The sequence below is a fragment of the Sceloporus occidentalis genome, unplaced genomic scaffold (genome assembly GCF_023333645.1).
Source record: "Sceloporus occidentalis isolate IW3139 unplaced genomic scaffold, rSceOcc1.0.p SCAF_76, whole genome shotgun sequence".
NCBI classification, from domain to species: domain Eukaryota; kingdom Metazoa; phylum Chordata; class Lepidosauria; order Squamata; family Phrynosomatidae; genus Sceloporus; species Sceloporus occidentalis.
In genome coordinates, this window is record NW_028317056.1 from 556,048 (window position 1) to 582,047 (window position 26,000).

The window sequence follows — 26,000 nt, forward strand, 5'->3', positions numbered from 1 at the left end:
CTGCCGGCGGCAGCACTTTGTACAATTTTCCTTTTTTTGGTTTTATTTTGTATTTCAGAATGTGTCCTATGGATTCTCGCTGAATATTCTGTCCACGTTCACTTTGTATGACCTCCGCTGTGCGCATGTGAATTTTATTAGTCTATTTGTAAAGTCCCTTAACCCATTAAACGGATGACATTTTCATTGTGGGAGTTTTTCATGAAGTGCCGGCAGCTGCTTGTGCCGTGAATGAGGCGCCGTATCACCGCGGACTCTAAATTCAGCGTCGGGGCAGTGGGTTCAGGGCTCGGGGGCCAAATCCGAGTGTTTTCTGTTTGCGGTTAACTTCCCCAGACTTGGTAAAAGGTTTAAAGGTTAATCTGATATACGGAGAGGTAGAGAGTTGAGACGGTTTGGCCCCCTGGACAGGCAGGGCAGCGTGATCTGAGATGCTAGTGGAAGGTGAGGCTCTCGTTATGGAGACTTTAATCTCAAACATTAACTCTCATCACTCAGAGCCAGATAACGGAGGCTGCGCTTCCACCTCCCATTGTTGCAGATATAAAGGGCGGTGGGAGTGAGGTGAACACCGCGTGGCTTAAATTAGAAGAATGGGGGAGAGCGCGGCGGCTGCAGTTTAATGTTAGATGAATGGGGGAGAGCGCGGCGGCTGCAGTTTAATGTTAGATGAATGGGGGAGAGCGCGGCGGCTGCAGTTTAATGTTAGAAGAATGGGGGAGAGCGCGGCGGCTGCAGTTTAATGTTGGTAGAATGGGGGAGAGCGCGGCGGCTGCAGTTTAATGTTAGTAGAATGGGGGAGAGCGCTGCGGCTGCAGTTTAATGTTAGATGAATCAGGGAGAGTGCAGGGGCTGCAGTTTAATGTTAGATGAATGAGGGAGAGTGCAGGGGCTGCAGTTTAATGTTAGAGGAATGGGGGAGAGCGTGGCGGCTGTGTGGCCACACTGTTTTTGCGCAGGGCATGTGTGACGGCGGAGAAACCCGGCCAGAAGGTTCCGGAAATACCCCACAGCCTTAGTTTGTCTCTTTCTAGATGCCGTGTCCGTCCCATATAGTGCCCTATGGGGTAGTATTTTCATGTTTATGGATTAACGGCTGTGGGGGCCGGAAGGTTATACATTTTCCACGTTAGGGCGATGGGATGGAAGGGGTTTTTCTATTTATATATATATGCAAGAAGGGCAGGACGTACCGGTACGTCCATAGGGGTTTCTTGAGATGCATTTTATGGACGTACCTTTATGTCTATAGGGGATTGAAGGGGTTAAGACACTGAAAGCCAGTCTACATACATGTGACCAGCAGTGGCATGTAAAGAAGTGTGGAAGTGTACACAAGGGTGAAACAAGGAGGAGTGGGTACCCGGAGGGTCTCTCTGGCTGACGCTGAGACCTCCAGTGCCACCTGCTGGCTGACCCTGGGTACTGCGATCGGTAATTTCTATAGCGTTACAAACTGACCTCTGAGATGCTGACACCCCGGGGCTACCGTCTGTCTACAGGAGATGTCCCCGCGGGACACAGAGCCCCCCACCCCAAAAAAAAAATTAGAAACTGAAAAAGGGTTAAATGTAAAAACCGAGCTCTTAAAATATCCGGGGAAGAGCTCGTTTTCCCACATCAAACTCCAACGCTGCGGATTGTGGGCATTATCGTTACTATTAGTCTCGTTACTATTATCATTATCGTTATTGTTTTATTATCGTTATTATCATTATTGTTTTATTATCGTTATTATCATCATGTTGCCCCCGGGGCTCCTGCCTCCTCCGGACAGGAGCCACTCAACCGGTTTCTCGGGTGTTGGTGGTCAGAAAACAACTTTTCTTCTCGCTGTTGTCGGGATGCGACTCCCGTTTCCGTGGCAGCAGCTGCCGGGGAGGGATAAATAGCGCTCGGTTATCAGGCGCCGTATCCGCTTATGTAAGGAACCCGGAGCCGCCGCCTGCTTCGGTAAACTTGACGTCACGCGGGGCCCTCGACCGGCAGGAACATTCCTCTGGTGTGACCCGGCGTGTGACTCGGACCGGTCCGGCCGGCTGCTCCGGCTCCTGGTTGCGTAATCACCGGGTGCGGCGGTTTCTGTTTTCGAGCTGCAGTTCCCTCGGGGACATAAAACTCGGTGACTGTGCCGTGAGTGCGTGTGGCGAGGACACGGCGTGACGTGGAACCCATGCCATCCGAGTAAACCCTCCGCTGCGGAGGGCAAGATATCCCTGTTATCCTGTAGCCTCGTCTTGCATGAAATGAAACGGTTAATTATACGTTCGTTAGGAACGCCGTCGACTCCTGTAGGGTTTTGGCCCCTGAGGGGCAGAAACGGGTCTTCCGAAGGGCAGGAAACGGTTAATCTGTAAAGCGACCATCACTCTGCCTGGTGATATCAGGGGGTATTTTTCAAGGCTCCGTTCTTTTGCCCCTGCGGGGTTAATGCGGCCCTGGCACGGCTCTCGCGGCTCCGGTTGCCCCAGAGATTGTGTGGCTGAGGATTAAGTGTCACTTTGCCTTGTTGGGTAAATCGACACAAGAAGCCATTGTCAACAATCTGCCCCCTCCCCCGCACAACACGCATGCGCCACCGCGCGCTCCTACCCGGCCGCTTCACGCCAGAGGAAACAAGGGGGCAGAAGGGCAACCACGGGGGCAACTGTGAACACAGAACATAGTGCTTTATACCCAGGGGAGTAATAGCCCCGCAAGACCCTCTTAGTGGCCCCTGTACCCCCCCCAACTGATAACGGAAGTAGAACACAAAAAGAGATCATCCGGCCCCCGTCTAGCGCCCGTTTCTCCTGCTGTAACGACTCAAACCTTAATCAGTCGTTGGTCTCGTCTTAGATTCAGGAGCCGTATGTCTATCCCATGCATGTTTAATACCCTCACAGTATTACCCTCTACCACCTCTGCTGGGAGGCTGCACCAATTATCTACCACCCTCTCAGTCAAGACCCAGGAATGACTCAGGACCTGATTGTGGAAAAATGCTGAAGAGGAATTCGGTTCTCCTTCTTAAGCCTTCAGTGCCAAAACTCGTGTGTCTGCTGACAATGCGCTTCCTTGGTGGCAGAGCGGAGGACGGGGTCGCTGCCTCTAAAGTAATAAAGTGTCATCCTGCTGCCCCCCCCCGGTTAAAGGAGCCGCTGGGCCCCGGAGGTCACAAATAACCAACGTTCTAGCATTTAACTTTTAAGGGCCACAGAGCGACGTTACACCTGTGTCCGTGAAAGGGTTAAAGCAGCAGGAATCTGCCCCCCCCAGTTAATATGATACCAGATAATGGAGAAACTGCCCCCTCCCCCAACAGAAACACATTCTTTGCGTTAATTGCCTCCCGAAAGCTGTTTGTGTCCCTTATTTACCCCCCAAGTGCTGAATAAACACCCCGCGGGGGCTCTGGCTCGATTTACCCCCTGTCACCAGGGCTATTGTATTTATATAGCACCAGCAGATAGTGTAGCGCTGTTACAATGGGGGACAGTGAGGAGCTTTAACACATGCGGAAGGGGGGCCCGGCTCCTGGGAGGCCCCGGAGGGCACACGCGGTGTCCACGCATGTCCTGCGCGGCCGTGGAACAAGCTGTCCCGGGGGCCGTACGGGCCCCTTTAATTAGGGGCCACAGGAACGCGCTGGCAGGGGTTGTAACCCTTTCAGTGCCAAGCCATGGGGGATTTAGACGGGCGCCCCAGTGAGATCTCCCCGTCGCGCAGGACCAACCCAGACAGGTTCACGAAACCAGTTTGGGTACAAAAGGCGATGCCCCGAAATGAGTCAGAAGCGCTGGGCTTCTGATTGGCTGCGGAAAGCGATGCGGGGTATCGGGGGGCATTTACCCAGGTAATGGCAGATTACCAGAACAGTCAGAAAGGGTTAAAGAGAGGGTGAAATTCCCACTATGCCCAGTCTCAGCGTAGAACGGGACTGGAAATGAACAATAAACGATGGTGCCGCTCGGCAGTGCTGGGGGTAGTGGTGTGCTGGGCAAGGAGTACAGGGGGAGGTGGCCTGACAGACGGGGGTAGGACAGGTGAGGGGGCGGAGACTACCTGGAGAGACTCAGGTGAAACTCAGAGCGAGAACGGATTCCACCTGCTGCGATCTCTGGATTCTTACAGCCCAGAAGTAACTACCTGCCTCCGCCACACCGCTGCCGCCGCACCTGCCCGGGGTATCGAGGGGACGCTCGCTGTGACCTTGGAATGGGACGCTTGGCATTTCTCTGCACTCTGCTGGTGCTGCTGGGAGGTAAGTCGCCGGAGTCCGGTAGTTAATGGGTTACCTGCCCAGGTGGGGCAAACAGGAGACTCCCCGCGCCCCCCTGGGGTGAGAAACGGGGTTAAAGGCTGCTGTGGTCACCATGGGGAGTGTATTTCAGGGGTTAATTTCTGCACTGTTTTCTGATGTTGCCCCGCTGAACCCCCAACACTTGAGGATCTGAGGGCAGGAAAGGCCCGAGGGGTATCTGAGCCAGTCCTGTTCTTAATAAGCTGTGGGGAAGGTAGCCTCGGCTCCCGGCCCTCGCGGACAGCCTGGGAGGAACATGTCCCTTGTGAGAGTTTAAAGGTTAATCCGTTTGCTTCTTGGATTAATTTCACCTCAACTGCAGAGGACAGAAAGAGTTAAACTCCCTGCCGCTGTCTGACCAGTCCTGATAACGCGGTCACATCCCCTACATTACATACAGACCCGCCGCTGTCTGACCAGTCCCGATAACGCGGTCACATCCCCTACATTACATGCAGACCCGCCGCTGTCTGACCAGTCCTGATAACGCGGTCACATCCCCTACATTACATACAGATCCGCCGCTGTCTGACCAGTCCTGATAATGCGGTCACATCCCCTACATTACATACAGACCCGCCACTGTCTGACCAGTCCTGATAACGCAGTCACATCCCCTACATTACATACAGACCCGCCGCTGTCTGACCAGTCCTGATAACGCAGTCACATCCCCTACATTACATACAGACCCGCCGCTGTCTGACCAGTCCCGATAACGCAGTCACATCCCCCTACATTACATACAGACCCGCCGCTGTCTGACCAGTCCTGATAACCCAGTCACATCCCCTACATTACATACAGACCCGCCGCTGTCTGACCAGTCCTGATAACCCAGTCACATCCCCTACCAGTCCTGATAACGCACATTAGGCTCACATTCTTATCTCCGTGTTGTCGAACAAGTGGTCAGCAGGAATGTTCTGTCGGTTGCTATGGTAATAAGGCTACTTTCCAATGTTTGCCCGAGAACTGTTCTTTGTTATAAGACGTGCAGAGGAATGTGGACAGGCATAGAGGGGTTAATTCTGCGCTGTGTATTATAAAGTGCCGGCCCCCGGTTGGAGTTACCTTGGGCAGGAATGGGTTAACGGAAAAAGCCATTTTCGAATCCTGTGTTTGCTGTGATTGGCTGAGAGAGAATTTCACAGTACTGGACACATTGTATCTGCCACCGCACGACACCTGCCGAGTGTCTCGCTCCCCCTCCCGATGCCCCTCTCTCCTCCTCTGATTCCCCCCCCCCTGATGCCCCTCTTTTCTAGGAGGTCAGAATGTTTGCGGGGTATGAGGGGATCGCAGGGTTCTACGGCCCTAAAAGCCCCGATAATGTGTATAGAAACAGCAGGAAACGGCTTTATAAATTAAACGGGGAAATAAACCACATTATTCTTCTAAATGCCCCACCCAGCAGGGCCGGCCTTTGGGGTGTGCGACCTGTGCGACCGCACAGGGCGCCACACTCCAGGGGGCGCCGCCTCCCGGTCCGCCGACGACAACACGGGGTCCGACGCCGCCGCTGTTGGGTCCGCTGCCGCCCCCTCTGGACCTAGATTAAAACATCGGGGGGTTTTTTTGTTGTTTTTTTTAACTTTATTTAACATGGAGGATGTTGAATTAAGTTAAAACAAACAAAAAAACCCCCAATGTTTTCATTTATGTCCCGGGCAGGGGCGCCGAGCGAATGCTCGTGATGTTCTCAGCAACCGTTCGACGCCCCTGACTCTCCGTGACTCCGTCACGGTGCCGGCATCTCATGTTGAGCGCTGGACTATTCCGGCGCTCAACATGAGATGCCGGCAGGACTCCTCAAGGTAAGTTAGGATAAGGAGAAGTAGGCAGAGGGGGGGGGTAGTTTGAAGGGGCAGAGGGGGGGTCGTTTGAAGGGACAGGGGGGGTAGTTTGAAGGGGCAGAGGGGGGGTAGTTTGAAGGGGCAGAGGGGGGGGTCGTTTGAAGGGACAGGGGGGGTAGTTTGAAGGGGCAGAGGGGGGCTAGTTTGAAGGGGCAGGGGGGTAGTTTGAAGGGGCAGAGGGGGGGGTAGTTTGAAGGGGCAGAGGAGGGGGGTCGTTTGAAGGGGCAGGGGGGGGTAGTGAGGGGGGGGGCCAGAGGAGTAGTTCGCACAGGGCGCCAGAACACCTAAGGCCGGCTCTGCCACCCAGTTACACAAAAGCCGCACAATAGGGCACAAAAGCTGCATCAAATAAACGAGTGGTTGCCCCGCTCACCCCCTGGAGGTGTATTCTGGCCTCATGCCCCCCATCACCAAATCCCCCGGCAGAGCTCCCCGCTGCGGGGCTGTTAAAGGGGGATTTCTGACCACCAACCGGGAATCCTCCGAATATTAACTGCCCCCACAGGGCACTTTCCGCCGTTTAGCTGTTTGGGCATAGGGGGTAATTTTGCCCCCATCCCATTTATTGGTAAAGAATCCCACTAATAACTGGTCGCTATGGTAACGGGTCCAGTGACTGCGTTTCCGGCACTGCAGGCGCTGATGCCCTTACATCTGCAGGCACAGAAAGAGTTAACAGGCACAGGAGCCTCCATGCTCCCCCGACGTCATCGTCTGTAATTACCTCTGCAGGGGCAATAAACCCAGCGAGAGAACCATTTCACTGGTGTATTCCCCCCCCCCCCCACAGCGTGCCACCCGGTGTATTCCCCCCCCCACAGCGTGCCAACCGGTGTATTCCCCCCCCCACACACAGCGTGCCACTGGTGTATCCCCCCACAGCGTGCCACCCGGTGTATTCCCCCCCCCCACAGCGTGCCAACCGGTGTATTCCCCCCCCCCCCCCACAGCGTGCCAACCGGTGTATTCCCCCCCCCCCCCACAGCGTGCCACCGTTGTACCTTTGAGTATCACGGTCGGTCCGTACGAGTTCCCCTCGGTGGATTTTGTGTCCCCGATGCGTCCAGATAAACCAAACCCTCCCTCTGCGCCGGTAACGAGATCTCGGGGGGGGGGGGGGTTGGAAGCTGAGGGGTCACTTTTTTTTTTTTTTATGTTGCCCCTGATGGTTACCGCCGCTGGGCGCAGGTTCCCTGGATCTAATGATTGTTTTCCTCTTTCTTTTCAGGCACTCGCTTGGCATCATGTCAAGGTAAGACCCCCGATCCGTTTACCGCGTTCCGGACTCTTTCTTCACGGGTTCTGCACCTTCTTCGGCCCGTTTTGGTGGGAATAGCAAAGCGGGTGACATCACGTTCTGCGATACAAGCCTTTAGACCCCAAAACAGCCATTTCTGCCCCTCCTGGGCTTTTGTCTCCATATTAATGGACCTCTTGCCAGTGGTCCCACCATGTGGCCCCTGTCGCTGCGGTGTGGCCCCCTATGTTAGAGTTGGTGCTGACACAATAGAGAGAATGCGCAGCGTTACTCTTGCTCCGTGTTATCCGTTAATATCTTGTGTTTTTCCTCCCCAGTTCACAGCCGCATTGTTGGTGGAGAAGACGCTCGGGCTGATGAGTGGCCATGGCAGGCCAGTATAAATTACAACGGTGAGCATGCGTGCGGGGGGTCTCTGATCTCGACGGAGTGGGTCCTATCTGCCGCTCACTGCTTCCCAGGGTGAGTATCGCCAGCCCCCCCCCCCCCGGGCTCCCAGGAGCTGACACACTATTAGTGGTGTCTGCAGTAGGACCGATGGTTCAATCCCCTCTCCGTTTTTTTTTTCCTCCCCAGAGACCACGAGCTTACTGGTTACGCGGTCAAAGTGGGGGCCCTCAGCCTGGGATCCCCGAACCCCAACGAAGTGGTGAGGAACGTGGCGGAGGTGAAGAAAAACCCTTCCTACTCGGAGGACAGCTCGCAGGGGGACCTGGCGCTCGTCCGGCTCAGCGCCCCCGTCACCCTCTCCAGTGCCGTTCAGCCCGTTTCCCTGCCGGCCGCCGGGGTCCAGTTCCCGGTGGGCATGAAATGCAAAGTGACCGGATGGGGGAACGTACGCCAAGGAGGTAAGAACGGTTGGGCGGCCATCATGGTTATTTGGCGGCAGCCGCATCGTCTTCTCAGCTCCTGTAACGCCGGCGGGGCTGCCGCTTGCCCCGGCGGCTCTTTGGCATCTTCTGTTGCGAGGAGGAGACGAAGCCGCCGTGTTACACGTAATAGGGGCTCGTTGTCTTAATGTCGGGGTGATCGTTTGCCGCCTGCCCCGTTAATGTGTTTTGGTTTTTTTTCCCCTCTCTCAGTCTCGCTGCCAGAGCCGCGCACGCTGCAAGTCGGAGAGGTGGCGCTCGTCGGCAGGCAGACCTGTAACTGCCTCTATCACATCAACCCCACGTCGGCCACCTTGGGGTACATCCAGCCGGACATGATCTGCGCTGGATCCGCACAGGGATCTGTCGACGCCTGCCAGGTGAGTCTCAGCCGTCAATATGTTTAGTTTTATGATATATTTATATAGCGCCTTCATATTCTGCAGCGCCGTACAATCAATGCCCCGGAATGAGGATGTCGGAGGCGAACGAATGAACGACAGAAGAGAAGCCATTCATTCATTCATGCTTCTCTCTGTTATCAGGGCGACTCCGGAGGGCCCCTCTCCTGCCAGGTGAATGGTAACTGGTACCAAGCAGGGGTCGTCAGCTGGGGTGATGAGTGCGGGGCACCAAACAGACCCGGAGTCTACATTCTGACCAGCGTCTACGCCGACTGGATCCGCAGTGTGGCCCCCGACGCTCGCATTGAATCCGTCACGGTCGACCTGCCCCCTGCTCCAGAGAACGAGAGCGGATGCGTCGGGGCAGACGGCGTATTTTACCCCAACGGAGCCCCCGTGTTTCTGGTGACCTTTGCCGCTCTCCCGCTGTACTGGCTGACGGCGTATCTCCTGAGCAGCTCCTAAAGACTGGAACAGCCGCCGCCGGTGGCCCCACACCCAGGGCCACGTGTACAGAGACTGAGGCCCACGCGGAGATTTGTAACATAACCGACAAAGGAAATCCTGAAATTCTTTTTACTCCTAAAATTGTAAAATACTGTGATTGTCGCTCCGGCGTCGCGCCGTTTAGCTAACAGGGGCCAGGCTTGCAGACATGATGCTGGAGGTGATGCGTGTAAAAGACACGGAACCTGTGTGTGTTTGTGCTGGGATCGGTGGGCACGTAAGCCAAAAACCCCTTTTCTCCAGCTCCGTTTGTGAAATATGTGAGCTTCCTGCCGCCGCTGTGCGCCCAATAATGTCTTCCCCCCCCCCCCAAATAAATGGAAAATGCCCCATTCCAGGCTTTGAATATTTGTTTTCTGATCACGTGACATTGCGCGGCGCGTGTTCAGCTGTAGAAAGAGATCTATTGCGCTGAAGGGTTGAGTCCCGAGCGATCGTAAACCTGCGGTTTTCTGCCTCAATCTGGTTTCCTCGTCCACCTGCCATTAACCCCTCCCGTGCAGCTAAAAACCACCCAAGTCCTATCAAAAAGATTTTATTACTCAAATAAAACATTTGTACATCTTGTAAAGCGGCAGTAAATGTTTGTTGACCTTGGTGTCGAAACCATCTCCTCGGCCAACATGGCTCTGGGGCGGATTACTGCACCTACTACCCCCCCCCCATCCCGTCACAGGAAGATGTAGCGGAAAGGGATCTTTTTATCAGCCCCACCGCGTGACGCTCTGCACTCGCTCCGGTCACAGAGAGGAGGAAAAACTCTTCCGCGTGCCTGCCGTACGGTGTCTCCGGCTCCGAGGAAGCAGATCCCCGACGCGCAACTCCAAGCAAATCTACCGGATGGCGTCATTTCTTGGATGTTTTCAGCAGTTTGTGTTTTGGGGGCGCCCACTTCAGATTGTGAGAATCCACTGCGGAGGCAAGTGAACAGAATGAGTGGGGAGTGCAATACTCAACTCGCCCCATGGGTCCTCGACGCGGACAGATCCACGCTTCTGCTGGCACCATGAGACAACCACCCAACATGCACCTTGTTCTAAAACCATTGCCACCCAGTCTAGACCCGCGGGGCCGGCTGGTTCCACCCACTGACCTGTGATTGGTGGCTTCTTGTACTGCGCGCTCTTCAGATGTTCCTCCACCAGTTTGGGGGTGACGCAGATGACATGCTGTCCTTTCCAGTACTTGACCATGTTGAGGGATTGCAGGGTCCCGATGATGTCATTCTGAGTGATGCTTGTCATCTGACTGAGAGGCAAAAACACAAACCCCCCAATAACTCAGCTATTCCCGCAGATCCCAGCCACGAGCTCTTGCACCGTCCATCCCGTCCTCACCTCAAGTCCTTGATGGACAACGTCCCTCGGAAGTCCCGTAATATCTCCAGCAGGACCCAGGACCAGTAGCTTCTGTAACTCAACTTGCCCAGGTCAGAGAGGGGCTTCTCCGGTGACCCCACCGTACTTTCCAGCTTGGAGAGCTCGTAACCTGCCGGCGGGGGAGACGCTGCGGTGACTTGGGAGTCCGTTACGGGGTAAAGCGGGGGAGGGGACAGTCACTTACTGAAAGCGATGAGGAACTTGCCGTAGCCGCGCCGCTGGTACGGGGGGAGGGTGAGGATGCACGCCACGTTGTTTCCGTCCGGAGATTCCTTCTCCTTAAATCAGAGAGAGAAACCGCGTCAAGGAAAACACGCAGCGCCCGGCGGCCGACATTCTCACCCCAGCCGCGCACGCTACCTTGGAGAAATACCCCACGATGTGGGCGCCCTGGCGGTCCACCTCGGTCAGGATGTAGAAGACGAAGGGCTCCACGTCGAAGTACAGAGTCTTGTGATCCAGGAAGAGTTTGGCCAGGAGACAGAGGTTCTGGCAGTAGATCTTGTGGTCCTTCCCGTCGACTTCGTACACGGAGATGTTGCTCTTCCGGTAAATTTCCTTCCCCGGAGGCTGTCGCCACTGGCAGAGCCCCTGGGGGGGGGGGGGGAGAGAAGGGATGTATTACCCTTCTGCCCCAACATGTGACCTACCGGGCATGCGCCGCCAACTCACTGAAGCCAGAGGCGCTCACCAGGTGATAGCGGTAGCTCTTCTCATACTTCATGTACTTCAGGCAGTACTCGCACACCCACAGCTTCGGCTGCTTCCCATAATCCTCAGGGAACGGCGAGAAGTACCAGGCGTCGATCTCGTAATTCCCGATGTGGATTTTGTCCACGTATTTCACCTTCGTGATCTGGATTTCAACCGAATACAAAGATGTCGGAGCCGCCGGTGCCAGGAGCGCTTGGAAGAAATGGGAAGGGGGCGGAGCGATCAGCGCAGGGGAGGGGGGCGGAGCGATCAGCGCAGGGGAGGGGGCGGAGCGATCAGGGGAGGGGGCGGAGCGATCAGCGCAGGGGAGGGGGGCGGAGCGATCAGCGCAGGGGAGGGGGGCGAAGCGATTAGCGCAGGAGAGGGGGCGGCGGAGCGATTAGCGCAGGAGAGGGGGCAGAGCGATCAGCGCAGGGGAGCGGGGCGGAGCGATCAGACTGCAATCCTTCCCTTACAGAAAAGGATAAGAGACAGGAGAGCGGTGGCGCATGTTTCACTCACCGCCTCGTGCTCCTTCTCCAGGGCGGCCGTGGTCGGATCCATCTCCGCATACGTCTAGAACAAAGAAACAGCGGAACGTCAGCCGTGGCCCCGCTCAGCGAGAGCGCGTGTCTACTAAGCGGGGCTCACCTTCTGCACGTGGTTGATCTCATCGTGCTTCCGCTTCTGGTTGCGGGTGATCTTGCGCTCCGGCTGCTCGGAGAGCTCGCTCAGGTACTGATCCGTGTTCTTCTGGACGGCGTCTTTCACGGTCTTGGTCAGCGCCAGGCGGTTTTTATCGACCCATTCGTCCAGCCGCCTGTTAACTGCAAGGAACGCGGGGCGAGTTAGCGTTCGGGGCCAACACGTGGCCTTTGAGACGATTGCAGCTTAAACGCGCGGTGTGTCGGCACATGTATGTGTGCCTTGTATGTGCGTTCAGCACATGTATGTGTGCCTTGTATGTGCGTTCAGCACATGTATGTTGTGTGTATATGTGTGCAGCATATGCGCGTGGCGTGTATGTGCAGCGTGTGCTGTAGACTGACGTTTGCCCCAGCGGATTCATGCGCCGAGTGCAGATCGAGGGCCGCAGCACGCATGCTGCGAAGGGTTAATAACCCGGCACGGGACTCGGCTCCCCGGACTACTCCCTTATTTACTGTTGGAGGCTCCGTCTGCGGCAGGGGTGGTACTCGTTACTGATTACGCCAACAGAACCAGAATAACAGGAAAGAAAACACATCCCAACTTGAAGCGCTTCGGTTACTCAGTCACGCCGCGCAGGAGCCGCAGTAACACGTGTGCAGAGCACCGGTCACGCGTGTGCAGGCCGCCAGCCTAATAACAATGAACCACTTACAGCCCACGTAATGGACGTAGAACTCCTCGCGGCCCTCCTGCTCGTTCAGCCGCGACTGGATCACTTCGGCGGAATCTGCAAAAGAGAGAACGTCACCGACTGGAAAGCCTTTCCCCGCGCGCACCACCACCAAAGCGCCATGCAGAGGATCTAACGCGTCAGTCAATCCACGTCACACGGATGTGCACCACGGCGTCACCTTTACACCTGTGCTAAAGCCCTCAATACATGCGCTCTCCTTCCTCCCCAGCGGCTGTCTACTCCGCAGTAAATGCGTTCAGCCAAACATCTCCTACGTAGTAAAGTGCATGCGCTCCCCCTCAGCTCTCCCGCGCACGCACTACCCACCCACCAGCTCTCCCGCTCCCCACTGCCCAGCTCTCCCCGCCGGCCAGCTCTACGATTAACCGTCCCTGCGGGCGCGCATTAATGAGCTGCGTTGGGGGATCTGCCCCTTTAAAGTAAAATAATGCAACGGGACCCCTGCATGCGCCGGCAGCCGCAGCCTCGCACACAGAAAGCAGCAGTCTCTCACGCCACGTGTTGTCGGCTCGTCGGCACAGATACGTCTCTCCGATCTCCACCGTCACCTCAGGGTCTCTCCCCGCCGAGACTCCACTCTCCCCGCCGGCCTCTTCCTCCTCCTCGTCTTTCACGCTGCCCCGTCTGAGGCCGTCCTCGTGGGACGCCATGTTCTCCCGCAGGTTGGCGGGGGAGCTCGTCCGCTCCTCGGGGGAGGGATCTTCCATGACTGCAGCTATAGACGGAACACGAGGGGCATAAAACACAAAGCCGCGTGGTACGTGCCAACACACCCGGAGATATCCCATTAAAAAAGGGATTGCAACACTTAGCAACCCGTAACCAGGAAACGCTCATAATTTAAGCAAAACCGCAGCGCAGGGGACACACAAACAATCAGATCGCCCCCCGTCTGTAAAGACTCAAACCTTAATCAGTCGTTGGTCTCGTCTTAGATTCAGGAGCCGGATGTCTATCCCATGCATGTGTAATACCCTCACTGTATTACCCTCTACCACCTCTGCTGGGAGGCTGTTCCACTTATCTACCACCCTCTCAGTAAAATAAAACTTCCTTACATACCATACATTTTAACGTATTAAGCCCCCCCCCGCATTCCCCCTCAGAAGCCGACCCCTATTTCTACTGCTGCATGGTACGGCCCACGTAAAACTTCGCCATAGTTAACATTTTTATAAATAAACATCTAAACGTTTTCCAAAAGCATGTTTTTAATTTTGTCAGATTTTTTTTTCCCCCGGGAACACTTAATTATCATGTGACACAAAGAACAGCACTAACAGGCTGTAGCCACGGAAACTGCATTTTAAACATTTTGCGATTAAACCTTGAGGGAGAAGGAATAACTCGGCCGATAAAGATCTGAAATCGGGGAAATTCGGCCACAGACGGTCAAAGGGGTAACTATAACTGCCCCAGGACAGACCATCTGCCTCTTTTAACCCTTTAATCATCAGAGCTGTCTGCCACCCCGACAGTACACGCGATGCACACGCAAAACCAACCCCTGGCTCTGGATTTCCCATGTTACTGAGCGGCACACGCGGTTACTCGGTCACACGTGTGCACAGGGCAGCGCATTATATGTGCCGTATGTACATGTCGTGGGGGAAAGGCTGGTGTCGCCCCGGGGTATATTCTGAAGCGTGGGAATTGCCCCCACTCGTCACACGGAGCCCCCCACCGGTCACGCTACCACAACCCGGGGCAACAGCCCAACCCGGGGGCAGGAGGGTAATGTTTGCGGCTCTTGGGTTGGTACAACTCTTATCACGCTCAGCCAACCAAAGGCTTGGGGCCCCGCTAACTGAGCGATTTAATGCCTCCCGCATAGCCCCGCAGCATAGGGCAGGGAATGGCAATAAGCCGGGGGTTTCCGGTTAGGCTTGGGGCTCCTAACTCACCCCACCTGCAGGAACGATAACCCGAATACCGGGGCACTTAAATCCTACCCCTCGGTACCGAGTCAAAGACCCCAGATATAGCCAGCTCAATGACGTCACTACACCCCTATTACCAGCTTAACCGCTAATCATCCCCTTGTTACCGGAATAATCACGTGACCAGCGCCGGGCCTCAGACGCCTTTTTACTGCGTCATCACACCGAGCCTCCTCAAGGCGAGTCGCGCGCGCCCCTCACAACAGCAAGAACAACAACAGACGTCACAGCCACGTGACCAGACCTTTCCGAAAGAAAAGAGGCGGAGCTTCCGCTCACCGGCGGCCATCTTTACTGAGGTGAAAGCGCAGAACAATAGTTTCAATGACGCGTAACACCGGGCCTGACCCCGCTGTACCCCAATAACCATATGTCGAGGCTGCTCGCCGTACCCCGGTAATTACTCATTCATATCGCGCTACTGCATTACACAGCGCTGCGGATGTAACGTTGAGGCTCCCTATTGTAAGACCAGGCCTTCCCGTTGCCATGGTTACTGATAATTCTGTCTATATGTACTGGACCGACCCCCCATTTAGTTAAAATGTGTGCGCTTGCTCAGCCAGCAGGGTTCGTTAATGGTTTGTATTCAGAGACCGGGGCAGTTATACAGCCGGGGTTACGCTCGGACATCAGATGCGAGATTACACATAGACAGACGTCTATGGGCGTAGCCCCTTGCAGAGAGCGTAGCATCTATTGGGCCGCCGGATCTCTGTTCCGCCCAGCCCCTCCCCCCAGGTATTCCTCACACACGCTCCGCTCTCTCGCCGCCATTTTGTTCTGTGTGGAGCTCAGTTCGTGTTGTATTCGGTCGCTCTTTGTCTTTATCCAGTCACCGCTCTCGCAGTATGGCCTCCACCGCAACCACCGAGCTCGAGAAGGCCGAGGCTGTGTGCGCAGAGGAGGTGGAAAGTAACCCAGAGGAGCCCGGAGAGGAAGAGGAGGACGCAGAGAATGGAGAGGAGGGAGCGGGGGAGGAAGACGAAGAAGAAGAAGAGGAGGAGGAGGAAGAAGTCAAAGTCGGGAACACGTATCCCTGCAGGAGAGCAGACGGCAGCCTCCGTGAGTTACCGGGGGATGGATTTGGGGGATCGGGGGTGGGTGTATATACCATATAGATACGTGTGTGTATATATATGTATATGTGGGGGTGGGGCCCTGGTGGTGGATATATGTAAATACATACATGTGGTGGGTATATGTTTATATTTATATATGGCGGTGGTTCTATACGTGATATTTAACCCTTTCTGTGCTGTGAGTTAAGTGCTGTCTCTCTCCCTGCAGATGATGCTGAGATAGTGAAGACTCGGATTAACAAGCAGGCCGGAAAGGAGGAATTCTACGTTCATTACGCCGGCTGTAAGTCGCTCCCCGTCCCGTATGGGTGCTGGGTCTGCTGCACCCGGCGCCCCCCCCCCGTTTATATAACCAGCCTTGTGATTGGCGGGCCTGCAGGCATCCTGGGAGAGACCCCGTGTGCTGTAGGCTGTGTCCTCGTCTGGTTACAAGACCACCCTGAGCCTGCCCTATCTGATGGTCGGGGCATTTGTCCTTTACAGAGTGCAGATAGTTTTTTGTCTTAAGAGGTTGTGGCACCATTCTCCTAAAGAGTGTTTAATTGGAAGCTGCAGCCCCTGCCATGTTTATAGCGGAGTTATTTTAACCCTGGGATGGCTCTGTGGTGCCCAAAAAGCTGCCGGCATCCCAACCTGCTGGGCATTTAACCGCCTCTTCCAGCCTCAGCCGTGTTCTGTATAACGATGGTGGCTCCGGTGCCCACAAGGGGTTATTTACAGCTGTGGCTGAAAAAGGCAGTTGCTGTGTTGGGATTCCTTTGGGGTGTTTGCCGGAGAGCTTGCGGCTCCGGGCTCCATGTAACAGGCACCGGGATTCCTTGCAGGTAGCGTGGCGAGCAGGGTGCTCCACGGACGCTAAACGGAGCGAGGGTTAAAATGGCGTACAGCTTCCACTTAAGCGCCCCAAAGGGTTCCGTATTCCGGGACTGATGAGCCGCGCTGGGCTGTCACTGCCTGTCGTCTTCAGGGTTTTTTGACGGGGTCACCGTTCAGAGGGGCTGCTTTAAGGAGCCGCAGGGCTTTAGAAACATTTGGCCTGGGCTATAAACGGCAAGATCTGCGAGCCAATCGCCCCCTCTGCATGGAGACCCTCCTAACCCTCAAAAGGGATCTGTTTGAGATCTCGAACGGTCACTATTGGGAGCAGTGGTCTCGCTGCCCGATCAGCAGGTCTCGCCACATAACGGAAGCCAAAGCTTTGCGGCTCTTTAAACGTCCCTGATTTGGCTCTGACGGTCTTGGCGTCTCTCTTAGATCTGGTTTTATTTAAGGCCGGTGCGCGTTGCGCCCACATCTTGTTTCGAACGGCTTTTCGGCAGGTGTTATTGCAGATACCAGCTGCTGTAAAGCGTCGGCACAACGTGCAGCATCGTTTAGCCCCAGAGCCTTAAATCTGCCTCCTTGTGATGTACGATACGTGCCCTGCTTACCGGGGTCTGAAACCGCCGTCCCTGAGACCGTACAGTAAGTGGTGCGAGGAGCGGCGGCCGGACCTGTTTCCCAGGTACTTCTTGGGTTAGGTTATCGGCTCTTTTACCGGCGCGTCTGCCCGATCCGGGCCTTGCGGTTTGGTGGCGTTTTCACCCGGCGCTCCTCCTGTTCCTCTCCTGCGGGTTCTTTATCCCAGCTGACGTGTTTAGAGGTTGTAGAGACGCGAAGTACTAGCGTGTTTGGTCAGTCAGGTGACACGCGTGTCCGGATCCCTGTCCGTCTATCACGTTGCTTCTTTCTGTCACGGTAAGTGAACGCTCTCCTCGGAGTGTTTTGAGTTCTTGTGTCCCGTTTCCCCTCTTCCTCTCCTGTTTGCTCTGGAAATATGTTGTAAGCTCGCTTTTTCTGCAGTGAACCGACGCCAAAACGAGTGGGTGGACAAAACGAGGTTGGTGTTGGCCAAAGCGGCAAAAGAGGATCCCAAGGAGGAGGCGAATGGCACTGACCAGGAGATGACCGACGTCTCGGAGCAGCCCGAGGCGAAGCCTGCGCAGAAAAGGAAGATTGAGGAGCCAGAGCCTGAAGTGAAGGTAACACCTCAGTCCTGCCAGGTTCCGCTGCGTCGGCTGTGACCGGCAGCTCATCCCGCCGGCTCGCTGCCAAACCCGGTGAGCGGTCTCTTGTCCGTGAGTGTAGATGACTCCTCGTGCGTGCGGCCAACTTCATGGGCGTCAGAGCCTTCCATTCGTTTGTTCTTCTTTTTCCTGAGTCGCCCTGCCTGGGTCTTTGCCCTTAAGGGACCTTTTTTCATTTAATTTTCTCTATTTTTGAGTCCTTATCTTTTATTTTGACTGATTTGTAGTTATTTTCTGCATTACGGCACTTTACAGTCTCAGGAATCCATGCGCGTCTTCAGGGTTTTCCACCCAATGTTTTTGGATACGTGGGCCTTGTTTTCGTTGGGACCCTTTGAGCGTGTCCCTCTCTGCTCCTGCGATTTGTGGGATTGTCGCAGACGTTTGCGATGCCCGGGTCGTCCCGGCTTTCCCTTTGTAACACCATCACTCCGTTTGCTTGGCCCAGTCGGGGTGCCGGGCAGCAGAATCATCCTTCTTTTGTTTCATTTTTTTGCTGCTGTCTCAGGGAGAAGCCGTAAGACGGCTTCCTACTTTTTTCCCCTTCGATTTTCCTAAAACTATATATTTTTAAGACCATTTTTTGTGTGCAGCTGGGTGTCCCGCGGCCCCTCTGGGTATTTCTGCCTCCAATAAGGTGTTTAAAGCATGCATTTTATTTACAGCTGCAGTCTTTCATGCGGAGACACAAACGGATCCTCTGGGTCGGTGCCGTGTGTCCCCTCCATTGTCACGCAGCCTGGTATCCGGCCATCTTCTTTTGGTATTCATGCGGTACACGTCGGCCCGGACCCAGAGGAATCCCCATGTCCCCCCAAACAGCACGGGGGCAGTCTTTTACAAAATGTCTTCCCTTTGCGGCTGAAATAAAATGCGTTTGTATTTTGGATGTTCTGCGTTCGTCTGCTTTATGTCTCTAACCATTTAATGCGTACGCTCCTCTGGCTCCAGTACGAAAGCAGAGTGACCGGCCCTCGTCTCCTAAACGCCGACCCGGCAGCACTTTTCGGCTGCTCGAGCGATGCCGGAGTTTAACCAGATGTCTGTAGCATTTCCTTGGTTTCTGTGTTTGTATCCCCATCGCGATTCCCGTGATAGAATTACTACATCCGGCGAGTTCCAGGCGCCGCCTCTTCTCTTGGTATTTTATCAACACCGCGGCACCGTAAACCCGCCACGTCCTACTTCAAGCCTGTTTTGGGTTTAATCAGAATCGCTGGTTCTGGTCAGCTGGCGTTCTCTTGATATACCTGATGTATATACCGTGTATCCGTTACCAGTCACGCTCCTGACGCAGGCAGCCGGGCCGTGTTCCGGGCGTCTTGTCCCTCTAGTGTCCCTCCGATTAGGGTGACGTCACGTGGTCTCCGTGTGGTGGGTATCTGCTTCTGGGTCCAACGTCTCAGCGGGTAAGATGCAGCTTTTAATAGACGGATGCCGGCTTTTCTCCAGTTCAGTGCTGGGTAGCCAGTCCGGGGTAACTGTTGGCTCCCTTGTGGCATAATGATATCCGGGAACTTTTAACCTGTATTTTATGACTTATGATGTCATATGGGTGTTACTGTATGCGCTCACAGGGTGTTTTTGTGGTTTTCACACACGTCTTTCCGATGCCCTCATACTCTCTCTTTGTTCTGTAGAAGGTTAAGGTCGAGGAGCCCGCGTTAAACTCGTCCCTCGTCGGCCCCGGCGGGGACTTCGCAGAGGAGCTGACCTGCCCGCTGTGCGTCGAGCTTTTTAAGGATCCTGTGATGGTCGAATGCGGCCACAATTTCTGCCGGAGCTGCATCGACAAGGCGTGGGACGGCCACGATTCGTTCTCGTGTCCTGAATGCAAGGAAGTAATATCCGAACACAAGTACACCACCAACCGGGCTCTGGCCAACCTCGTCAAGAAAACGGCCGTCACTTCCGTGGCTCCTGTCGAGAAAAAGGCGCGTGTCCTGGAGAACTGCCCAGAGCACGACGAGAGGCTAAAGCTTTACTGTAAGGATGACGGCATGTTGGGCTGCGTCATCTGCCGGGACTCCCTCAAGCATGCGAGCCACAACTTCCTACCCATCCTGGATGCCGTGGGGGTGTACAGGGTAAGCCGGGCTACGGATTACATGCTCTTCTGACCTTCTATGGGTGGTGGATACGTTGTCTAAAACGTCGTCTTTCTCTGCAGGAAGAGCTCTCTGCCATCGTGGCCCCTCTGGAGGCTTCCCTGAAAGTGACTGAGCAGCTGGCCGGCCAGCAGAACGAAAAGATCACCCAGCACAAGGTGAGGAGATCCGGCTGCCCTCCGGCCCGATTAACTGCCCCTGTCGCATTAAACCACCCATCGCTCGTTCTGGGGAGGACGTCGTAGATGATCAGGGTGTCTGTAAATGGCGCGTGTAACCGAGTGCATCTCCTCTTCCCGCAGAGCAATGTGTCCGAGTACAAGCAGCACATCGAATCCGAGTTCGAAAAGCTGCACAAGTTCCTGAAGGAGAAAGAAGCCAAACTTCTGGAGCAGCTGCAGGAGCAGGGAGACAGTCTGCTGGAGGAAATGGAGTCCAATATGATCAAGATGCAGGAGAACCGAGACTGCATCAAGAAAACCATCTCTGTGGCTAACGAGAGACTGGGAGACAAAGATTCGATCTCCTTCCTCACGGTACGTGCAGCGGCCCCGGCCTCACTAAGCAGCCCCGGCCCCTGGATTTACGACTTCGAGTAACTTTTGTTTTTCTTCTCTTTCAGGACATCAAGTCATTCATCGACAAGTAAGTAGAACATTTTACTCCGTATCTCGTTGGTGGGTGTGAGCGGACTTTGCTCTTCCCTCTCCTGGCATTATAGATTATAAATGTTTACATCTCATTCTTAACTTCTAGATGTGTGGAACATCAGAGGGACATGGTATCGTCCGGCAATACCATACTTTCCAAAGACCTGTCTCAAGGAACCTTTAAGGGCCCGATCCAGTACATGGTGTGGAAGGAGATGAAGTCGTTCATTGTTCCATGTAAGTGGCCGCGCTGTAACCGTATGTGTTGGGGCAGCTTTTACCCCCTCGTGCTTGGAATCCGATTCCCTCTGCTTTCCTGGCCTGTTGAATTAGTATTTGGGGTGGAAATACAGTCCTGGCTTTTCCGTGTTTCCCGCTGTAGCACGGAGGTGGATTCTTGGGTATCGTCCGTAACTTTCCTTTCTTGTCCCCAGACCTCGCTCCCATGATGCTGGACCCCAGCACTGCCCACCCCAACCTGCTGCTGTCCGACGGACTGACCAGCGTGAAGTACGGTGATGCCAAGCTGCCGCTACCGGACAACCCCAAGCGCTTCAGCCAGTGCATCCTGGTCCTGGGCGCGCAGGGCTTCGATTCCGGGCGCCACTACTGGGAGGTCGAAGTGGGAGACAAGACCGCCTGGGACGTCGGGATGGCCAGCGAGTCCAGCAATCGCAAGGGCAAAATCAAGCTCAACCCGAAAAACGGCTACTGGGCAATATGGCTGCGAAACGGTAATGCGTACAAAGCCCTGGAATCCCCCTCCAAGGCCTTGACGCTAAACTCCAAACCTCGTAAAATCGGGGTGTACGTGGATTACGAGGGCGGCCAGGTGTCCTTCTACAACGCCGACGACATGTCCGCCATCTACACGTTCAACGCCACATTCACCGAGAAGCTGTACCCGTACCTTTCCCCGTTCCTGCATGACTCCGGCAAGAACACGGAGCCCCTGCGCCTTCTGCACAACTGAACGCCACGGTGCTGATGCGTGTGGGAACATCTCAGTACATTCCTCGGCCCCCGGGGGCCAGCCAATCACCCGGCGAGCGTCCAGTTCAATGGCCGTCGCCGCTGAATGTTTTAAATCTGCACCCAAGCGAGCGTTTACTCCTGTGAATATTAATTGGAAAGTGGGATTTAGCCCCAATTACCCGCCGGGGGTCCCACGCCTCTCCCTGCTTAGTGCCACGCTTCGCCCTCTCCGTGTTGACCCCCGTCCGGTAGAGCCAGCGGCTGTAGAGCTGTTGCTGCGCGAGGACTCTTTTAGTTTTGTGAGTGATGGCGGGTTTCACCCTTCTGTTTGTATGTTTGGGAGGATAATGGCGTCTTGGTTATTCTGATTGTTGCATCCCTTTTTGTTTTACTTTTGAGAATAAAACCACGTTGATGAGATCTGCTGTGTTTCGGATTCATGCCTTCTCCCCCTCGTCTGCTCCGAGGCGTGCTTCTCCTTTACAGGGGTGTCAATGTATAGAGAATACACGCCTATCACACGGATGTAACATGTAAAACAGAAAAAAGTCTCCAGCCGGGGTAGAAAACCAGTGGCCGGGTCCGTCTGTCTGCAGAGTCCGGTGGGGATCCCATCGCTCTCCTCATTCACGTTCCTCATGCGCCCCAAGGCTTTCCTGGGTCGTGGGTGGGTGATGGTAATACCCCTGTCCCACCACCTCTGTGCTTTGGGGGAAGTTGTTTCTGCCCCATGTTCATTGATGAATAAAGTCACACACCCCCCTGCCTGTGTCAGGACAGAACCGGACGCAATCCCCCCCCATGATTCTACATATATGCATGCATACATACATACATACATATATATATATATATATGTATGTATGTATGTAACATACAACATATTAACCCCGTGGAGACGTGACAAATTACGCGAAGAACCAGAATTAGCTCACAACACATGCGTCGACTTTCTTGGGATTGAGCCAATGAGGTAACCGCTGGGCATGCCGGGATAGGTAGTCCGCTTGCTCTGTTAGATCTTGGCCTCACACTCCCGCTCACTCAGTTTCCCGACATGCTCTGGGTGATATCCGTGCAGTACGTGGTATGCTGGGTGCTGTAGTCTTTGCTTTGTGTGGTGACGTAGCACGCATGCGCAGCAGTTTCTCCCAGACGGTGGGCCTCTGGTTTGCTCTTGGATTGTGTGACACTTGGTGAGAGGTAAGCCGCTGTATGCCGGCGCTACGAGGGGGAAAGTAAAACGGGGGCAGTACCAGGTGCTCAGGGCTGTGACGTGTGCGGGCCGGGCTGTGTGTTATTGTGTGACTGTTTGTCAGGCTCTGTGTGAGTGTGAGAGAGAGTTGGTTCCGCGCGCCGTGGTGTGTGTTGTGTGAGTGGGTTCCGCGCGCCGTGGTGTGTATGAGAGAGTGGGTTCCGCGCGCCGTGGTGTGTATGAGAGAGTGGGTTCCGCGCGCCGTGGTGTGTGTGAGAGAGTGGGTTCCGCGCGCCGTGGTGTGTGTGAGAGTGGGTTCCGCGCGCTGTAGTGTGGCTGTGTGCCCGGGTTCCGCGCGCTGTAGTGCGGCTGTGTTCCGCGTGCCTTTGCGTTGCCGGGCGGGCAGGTTCCGCGTGCTGCAGTGTCCCGTTGGCAGAACATGGAACACGCAGCTCCCCGGCCTCTGCCGTGGTTAGTAAATGTAATGAGACCCCCCTTCTTCCTAGACGAGGGAATTTGGCTGAACCTCGTCAGAGGCCGAGACCCCTCGCGATGCGGCCAGCCGGGGAAGCCCCTCCGGTCTGCCAGCTGCCCCGCTTGCCAATGGCTTAACATTGCCCCCCGCCTGGCACGGACCAATAACCTCTGCTGGGTGGAGGGCATCTGTCTTGGGGTCACATGCTGAGTGTTTGTACATACCCAGCATTCTGTGCCATGTAACCCTTTCCTGACCAACTGCATTGTGCGGTGAGTCTTGGCGGGGTCATTCAGCCAAAGGCTTACTTTGGCCTCGCAGCGGTTACCACCTCCGACCGCCTCTCCTGCTTCGCGGTTCAGCCGGGGACAGAACGTTATGTTCCCTGTGCCAGGAGCGGAGGGTAAGGGGTTAACATCAACTCCTAGGCCTGTGGGGAGCAGGAATTAACCCTCTCCATGCCAGAATGTTACCCGCCACATAGTTAAACTCCGAAGCGGGACCGGAGCTTGTGGGAGCCTCTCTGTCATTTGGGGTGACATGTTCCCTCACCCCACCCCCCATTCCCTCACCCCACCCCCAACCAACCCAACAGTGAAAGCTGGCGTCCTCCAGCCTGCGCGGCCCGGGCTTCCCTCATATCTCCCTCCCTCTCAGACGTTCCCTGAATAAAACCAGTTCGATTGGTTTGCTTTTCCAGTCGGTCTATTTACCTATAACCTTGGCCTGTGGCCCCCATCTGCATCCTGTGCCAGGCTGGCCCCCACGGCTAGAATCCTAGCCCCGGAGCTTCCCCCCCCAGCCCTGTCTGCTCTCTCACCAGTAACCCCCCATTGCTGTTATATTTAGGGGTGCTGTCTGTCCCTCTTTTTGTTGCAGATGGCAGAAGCTTCGGTTCTCCTTTCCAGCATTGATTTAAACTGCGGCTCAGTAAGTTATTATTAATCGGCTTTGGGTTCCACTCCATGTATCTGCCCCCCCCCCGCACCATGTATCTGCCCACGCACCATGTATCTGCCCCCCCTCACGCACCATGTATCTGCCCCCGCACCATGTATCTGCCCCCGCACCATGTATCTGCCCCCGCACCATGTATCTGCCCCCGCACCATGTATCTGCCCACGCACCATGTATCTGCCCACGCACCATGTATCTGCCCCCCCCCCCGCACCAGGTATCTGCGCACGCACCATGTATCTGCCCCCCCTCACGCACCATGTATCTGCCCACGCACCATGTATCTGCCCCCGCACCATGTATCTGCCCCCGCACCATGTATCTGCCCCCGCACCATGTATCTGCCCACGCACCATGTATCTGCCCCCCCTCACGCACCATGTATCTGCCCACGCACCATGTATCTGCCCCCGCACCATGTATCTGCCCCCGCACCGTGTATCTGCCCACGCACCATGTATCTGCCCCCCCTCACGCACCATGTATCTGCCCACGCACCATGTATCTGCCCACGCACCATGTATCTGCCCACGCACCATGTATCTGCCCACGCACCATGTATCTGCCCACGCACCATGTATCTGCCCACGCACCATGTATCTGCCCACGCACCATGTATCTGCCCACGCACCATGTATCTGCCCACGCACCATGTATCTGCCCACGCACCATGTATCTGCCCACGCACCATGTATCTGCCCACGCACCATGTATCTGCCCACGCACCATGTATCTGCCCACGCACCATGTATCTGCCCACGCACCATGTATCTGCCCACGCACCATGTATCTGCCCACGCACCATGTATCTGCCCACGCACCATGTATCTGCCCACGCACCATGTATCTGCCCACGCACCATGTATCTGCCCACGCACCATGTATCTGCCCACGCACCATGTATCTGCCCACGCACCATGTATCTGCCCACGCACCATGTATCTGCCCACGCACCATGTATCTGCCCACGCACCATGTATCTGCCCACGCACCATGTATCTGCCCACGCACCATGTATCTGCCCACGCACCATGTATCTGCCCACGCACCATGTATCTGCCCACGCACCATGTATCTGCCCACGCACCATGTATCTGCCCCCCCTCACGCACCATGTATCTGCCCCCCCCACGTACCATGTATCTGCCCCCCCCACGTACCATGTATCTGCCCCCCCCACGTACCATGTATCTGCCCCCCCCCACGTACCATGTATCTGCCCCCCCCCACGTACCATGTATCTGCCCCCCCCCACGTACCATGTATCTGCCCCCCCCACGTACCATGTATCTGCCCCCCCACGCACCATGTATCTGCCCCCCCACGCACCATGTATCTGCCCCCCCACGCACCATGTATCTGCCCCCCCACGCACCATGTATCTGCCCCCCCACGCACCATGTATCTGCCCCCCCACGCACCATGTATCTGCCCCCCCACGCACCATGTATCTGCCCCCCCACGCACCATGTATCTGCCCCCCCCACGCACCATGTATCTGCCCCCCCCACGCACCATGTATCTGCCCCCCCCACGCACCATGTATCTGCCCCCCCCACGCACCATGTATCTGCCCCCCCCACGCACCATGTATCTGCCCCCCCCACGCACCATGTATCTGCCCCCCCACGCACCATGTATCTGCCCCCCCCACGCACCATGTATCTGCCCCCCCCACGCACCATGTATCTGCCCCCCCACGCACCATGTATCTGCCCCCCCACGCACCATGTATCTGCCCCCCCACGCACCATGTATCTGCCCCCCCACGCACCATGTATCTGCCCCCCCCACGCACCATGTATCTGCCCCCCCCACGCACCATGTATCTGCCCCCCCCCACGCACCATGTATCTGCCCCCCCCACGCACCATGTATCTGCCCCCCCCCACGCACCAT

General features: G+C 55.6%; 3 protein-coding genes across 3 annotated transcripts; 2 read left to right on the top strand and 1 right to left on the bottom strand.

Annotated features, from left to right (window-relative positions):
• The first annotated feature begins 3,764 nt into the window (after positions 1-3,764).
• On the top strand, positions 3,765-9,134 carry LOC149285632 (serine protease 33-like). The gene is made up of 6 exons (XM_089495116.1): positions 3,765-3,835; positions 4,114-4,290; positions 7,721-7,858; positions 7,973-8,244; positions 8,479-8,645; positions 8,811-9,134. The coding sequence occupies exons 1-6, from the start codon at positions 3,765-3,767 to the stop codon at positions 9,132-9,134; spliced, it is 1,149 nt and encodes a 382-aa protein (XP_089351242.1).
• An 888-nt stretch (positions 9,135-10,022) lies between these two features.
• On the bottom strand, positions 10,023-13,360 carry LOC149285633 (histone acetyltransferase KAT8-like). Its single transcript, XM_089494934.1, has 10 exons — positions 13,147-13,360; positions 12,612-12,686; positions 11,900-12,075; positions 11,771-11,824; positions 11,247-11,411; positions 10,916-11,146; positions 10,740-10,833; positions 10,514-10,664; positions 10,270-10,424; positions 10,023-10,087 (listed from the first exon to the last, which is right to left on the bottom strand). The coding sequence occupies exons 1-10, from the start codon at positions 13,358-13,360 to the stop codon at positions 10,023-10,025; spliced, it is 1,380 nt and encodes a 459-aa protein (XP_089351060.1).
• A 2,084-nt stretch (positions 13,361-15,444) lies between these two features.
• LOC149285634 (nuclear factor 7, brain-like) lies at positions 15,445-21,472 on the top strand. The gene is made up of 9 exons (XM_089495117.1): positions 15,445-15,658; positions 15,884-15,958; positions 17,518-17,696; positions 19,382-19,828; positions 19,912-20,007; positions 20,152-20,385; positions 20,472-20,494; positions 20,606-20,736; positions 20,934-21,472. Exons 1-9 carry the CDS (start codon positions 15,445-15,447, stop codon positions 21,470-21,472), a joined length of 1,938 nt encoding a protein of 645 aa, XP_089351243.1.
• Positions 21,473-26,000: the final 4,528 nt, after the last annotated feature.

Excerpts from the sequence above, each read along its gene's own strand:
- LOC149285634 (XM_089495117.1), top strand. The coding sequence starts at position 15,445 with ATGGCCTCCACCGCAACCACCGAGCTCGAGAAGGCCGAGGCTGTGTGC. Across the intron at positions 20,008-20,151 it reads AAAAGATCACCCAGCACAAG|AGCAATGTGTCCGAGTACAA; the intron begins GTGAGGAGATCC and ends CTCTTCCCGCAG. Across the intron at positions 20,386-20,471 it reads ATTCGATCTCCTTCCTCACG|GACATCAAGTCATTCATCGA; the intron begins GTACGTGCAGCG and ends CTTCTCTTTCAG.
- LOC149285633 (XM_089494934.1), bottom strand. The coding sequence starts at position 13,360 with ATGGAAGATCCCTCCCCCGAGGAGCGGACGAGCTCCCCCGCCAACCTG. Across the intron at positions 12,687-13,146 it reads ACGAGCCGACAACACGTGGC|ATTCCGCCGAAGTGATCCAG; the intron begins GTGAGAGACTGC and ends TCTCTTTTGCAG. Across the intron at positions 10,088-10,269 it reads CAAGAAGCCACCAATCACAG|TGGATTCTCACAATCTGAAG; the intron begins GTCAGTGGGTGG and ends TTGCCTCCGCAG.
- LOC149285632 (XM_089495116.1), top strand. The coding sequence starts at position 3,765 with ATGAGTCAGAAGCGCTGGGCTTCTGATTGGCTGCGGAAAGCGATGCGG. Across the intron at positions 4,291-7,720 it reads GGGTTACCTGCCCAGGTGGG|CCGCATTGTTGGTGGAGAAG; the intron begins GCAAACAGGAGA and ends CCCAGTTCACAG. Across the intron at positions 8,646-8,810 it reads GATCTGTCGACGCCTGCCAG|GGCGACTCCGGAGGGCCCCT; the intron begins GTGAGTCTCAGC and ends CTCTGTTATCAG.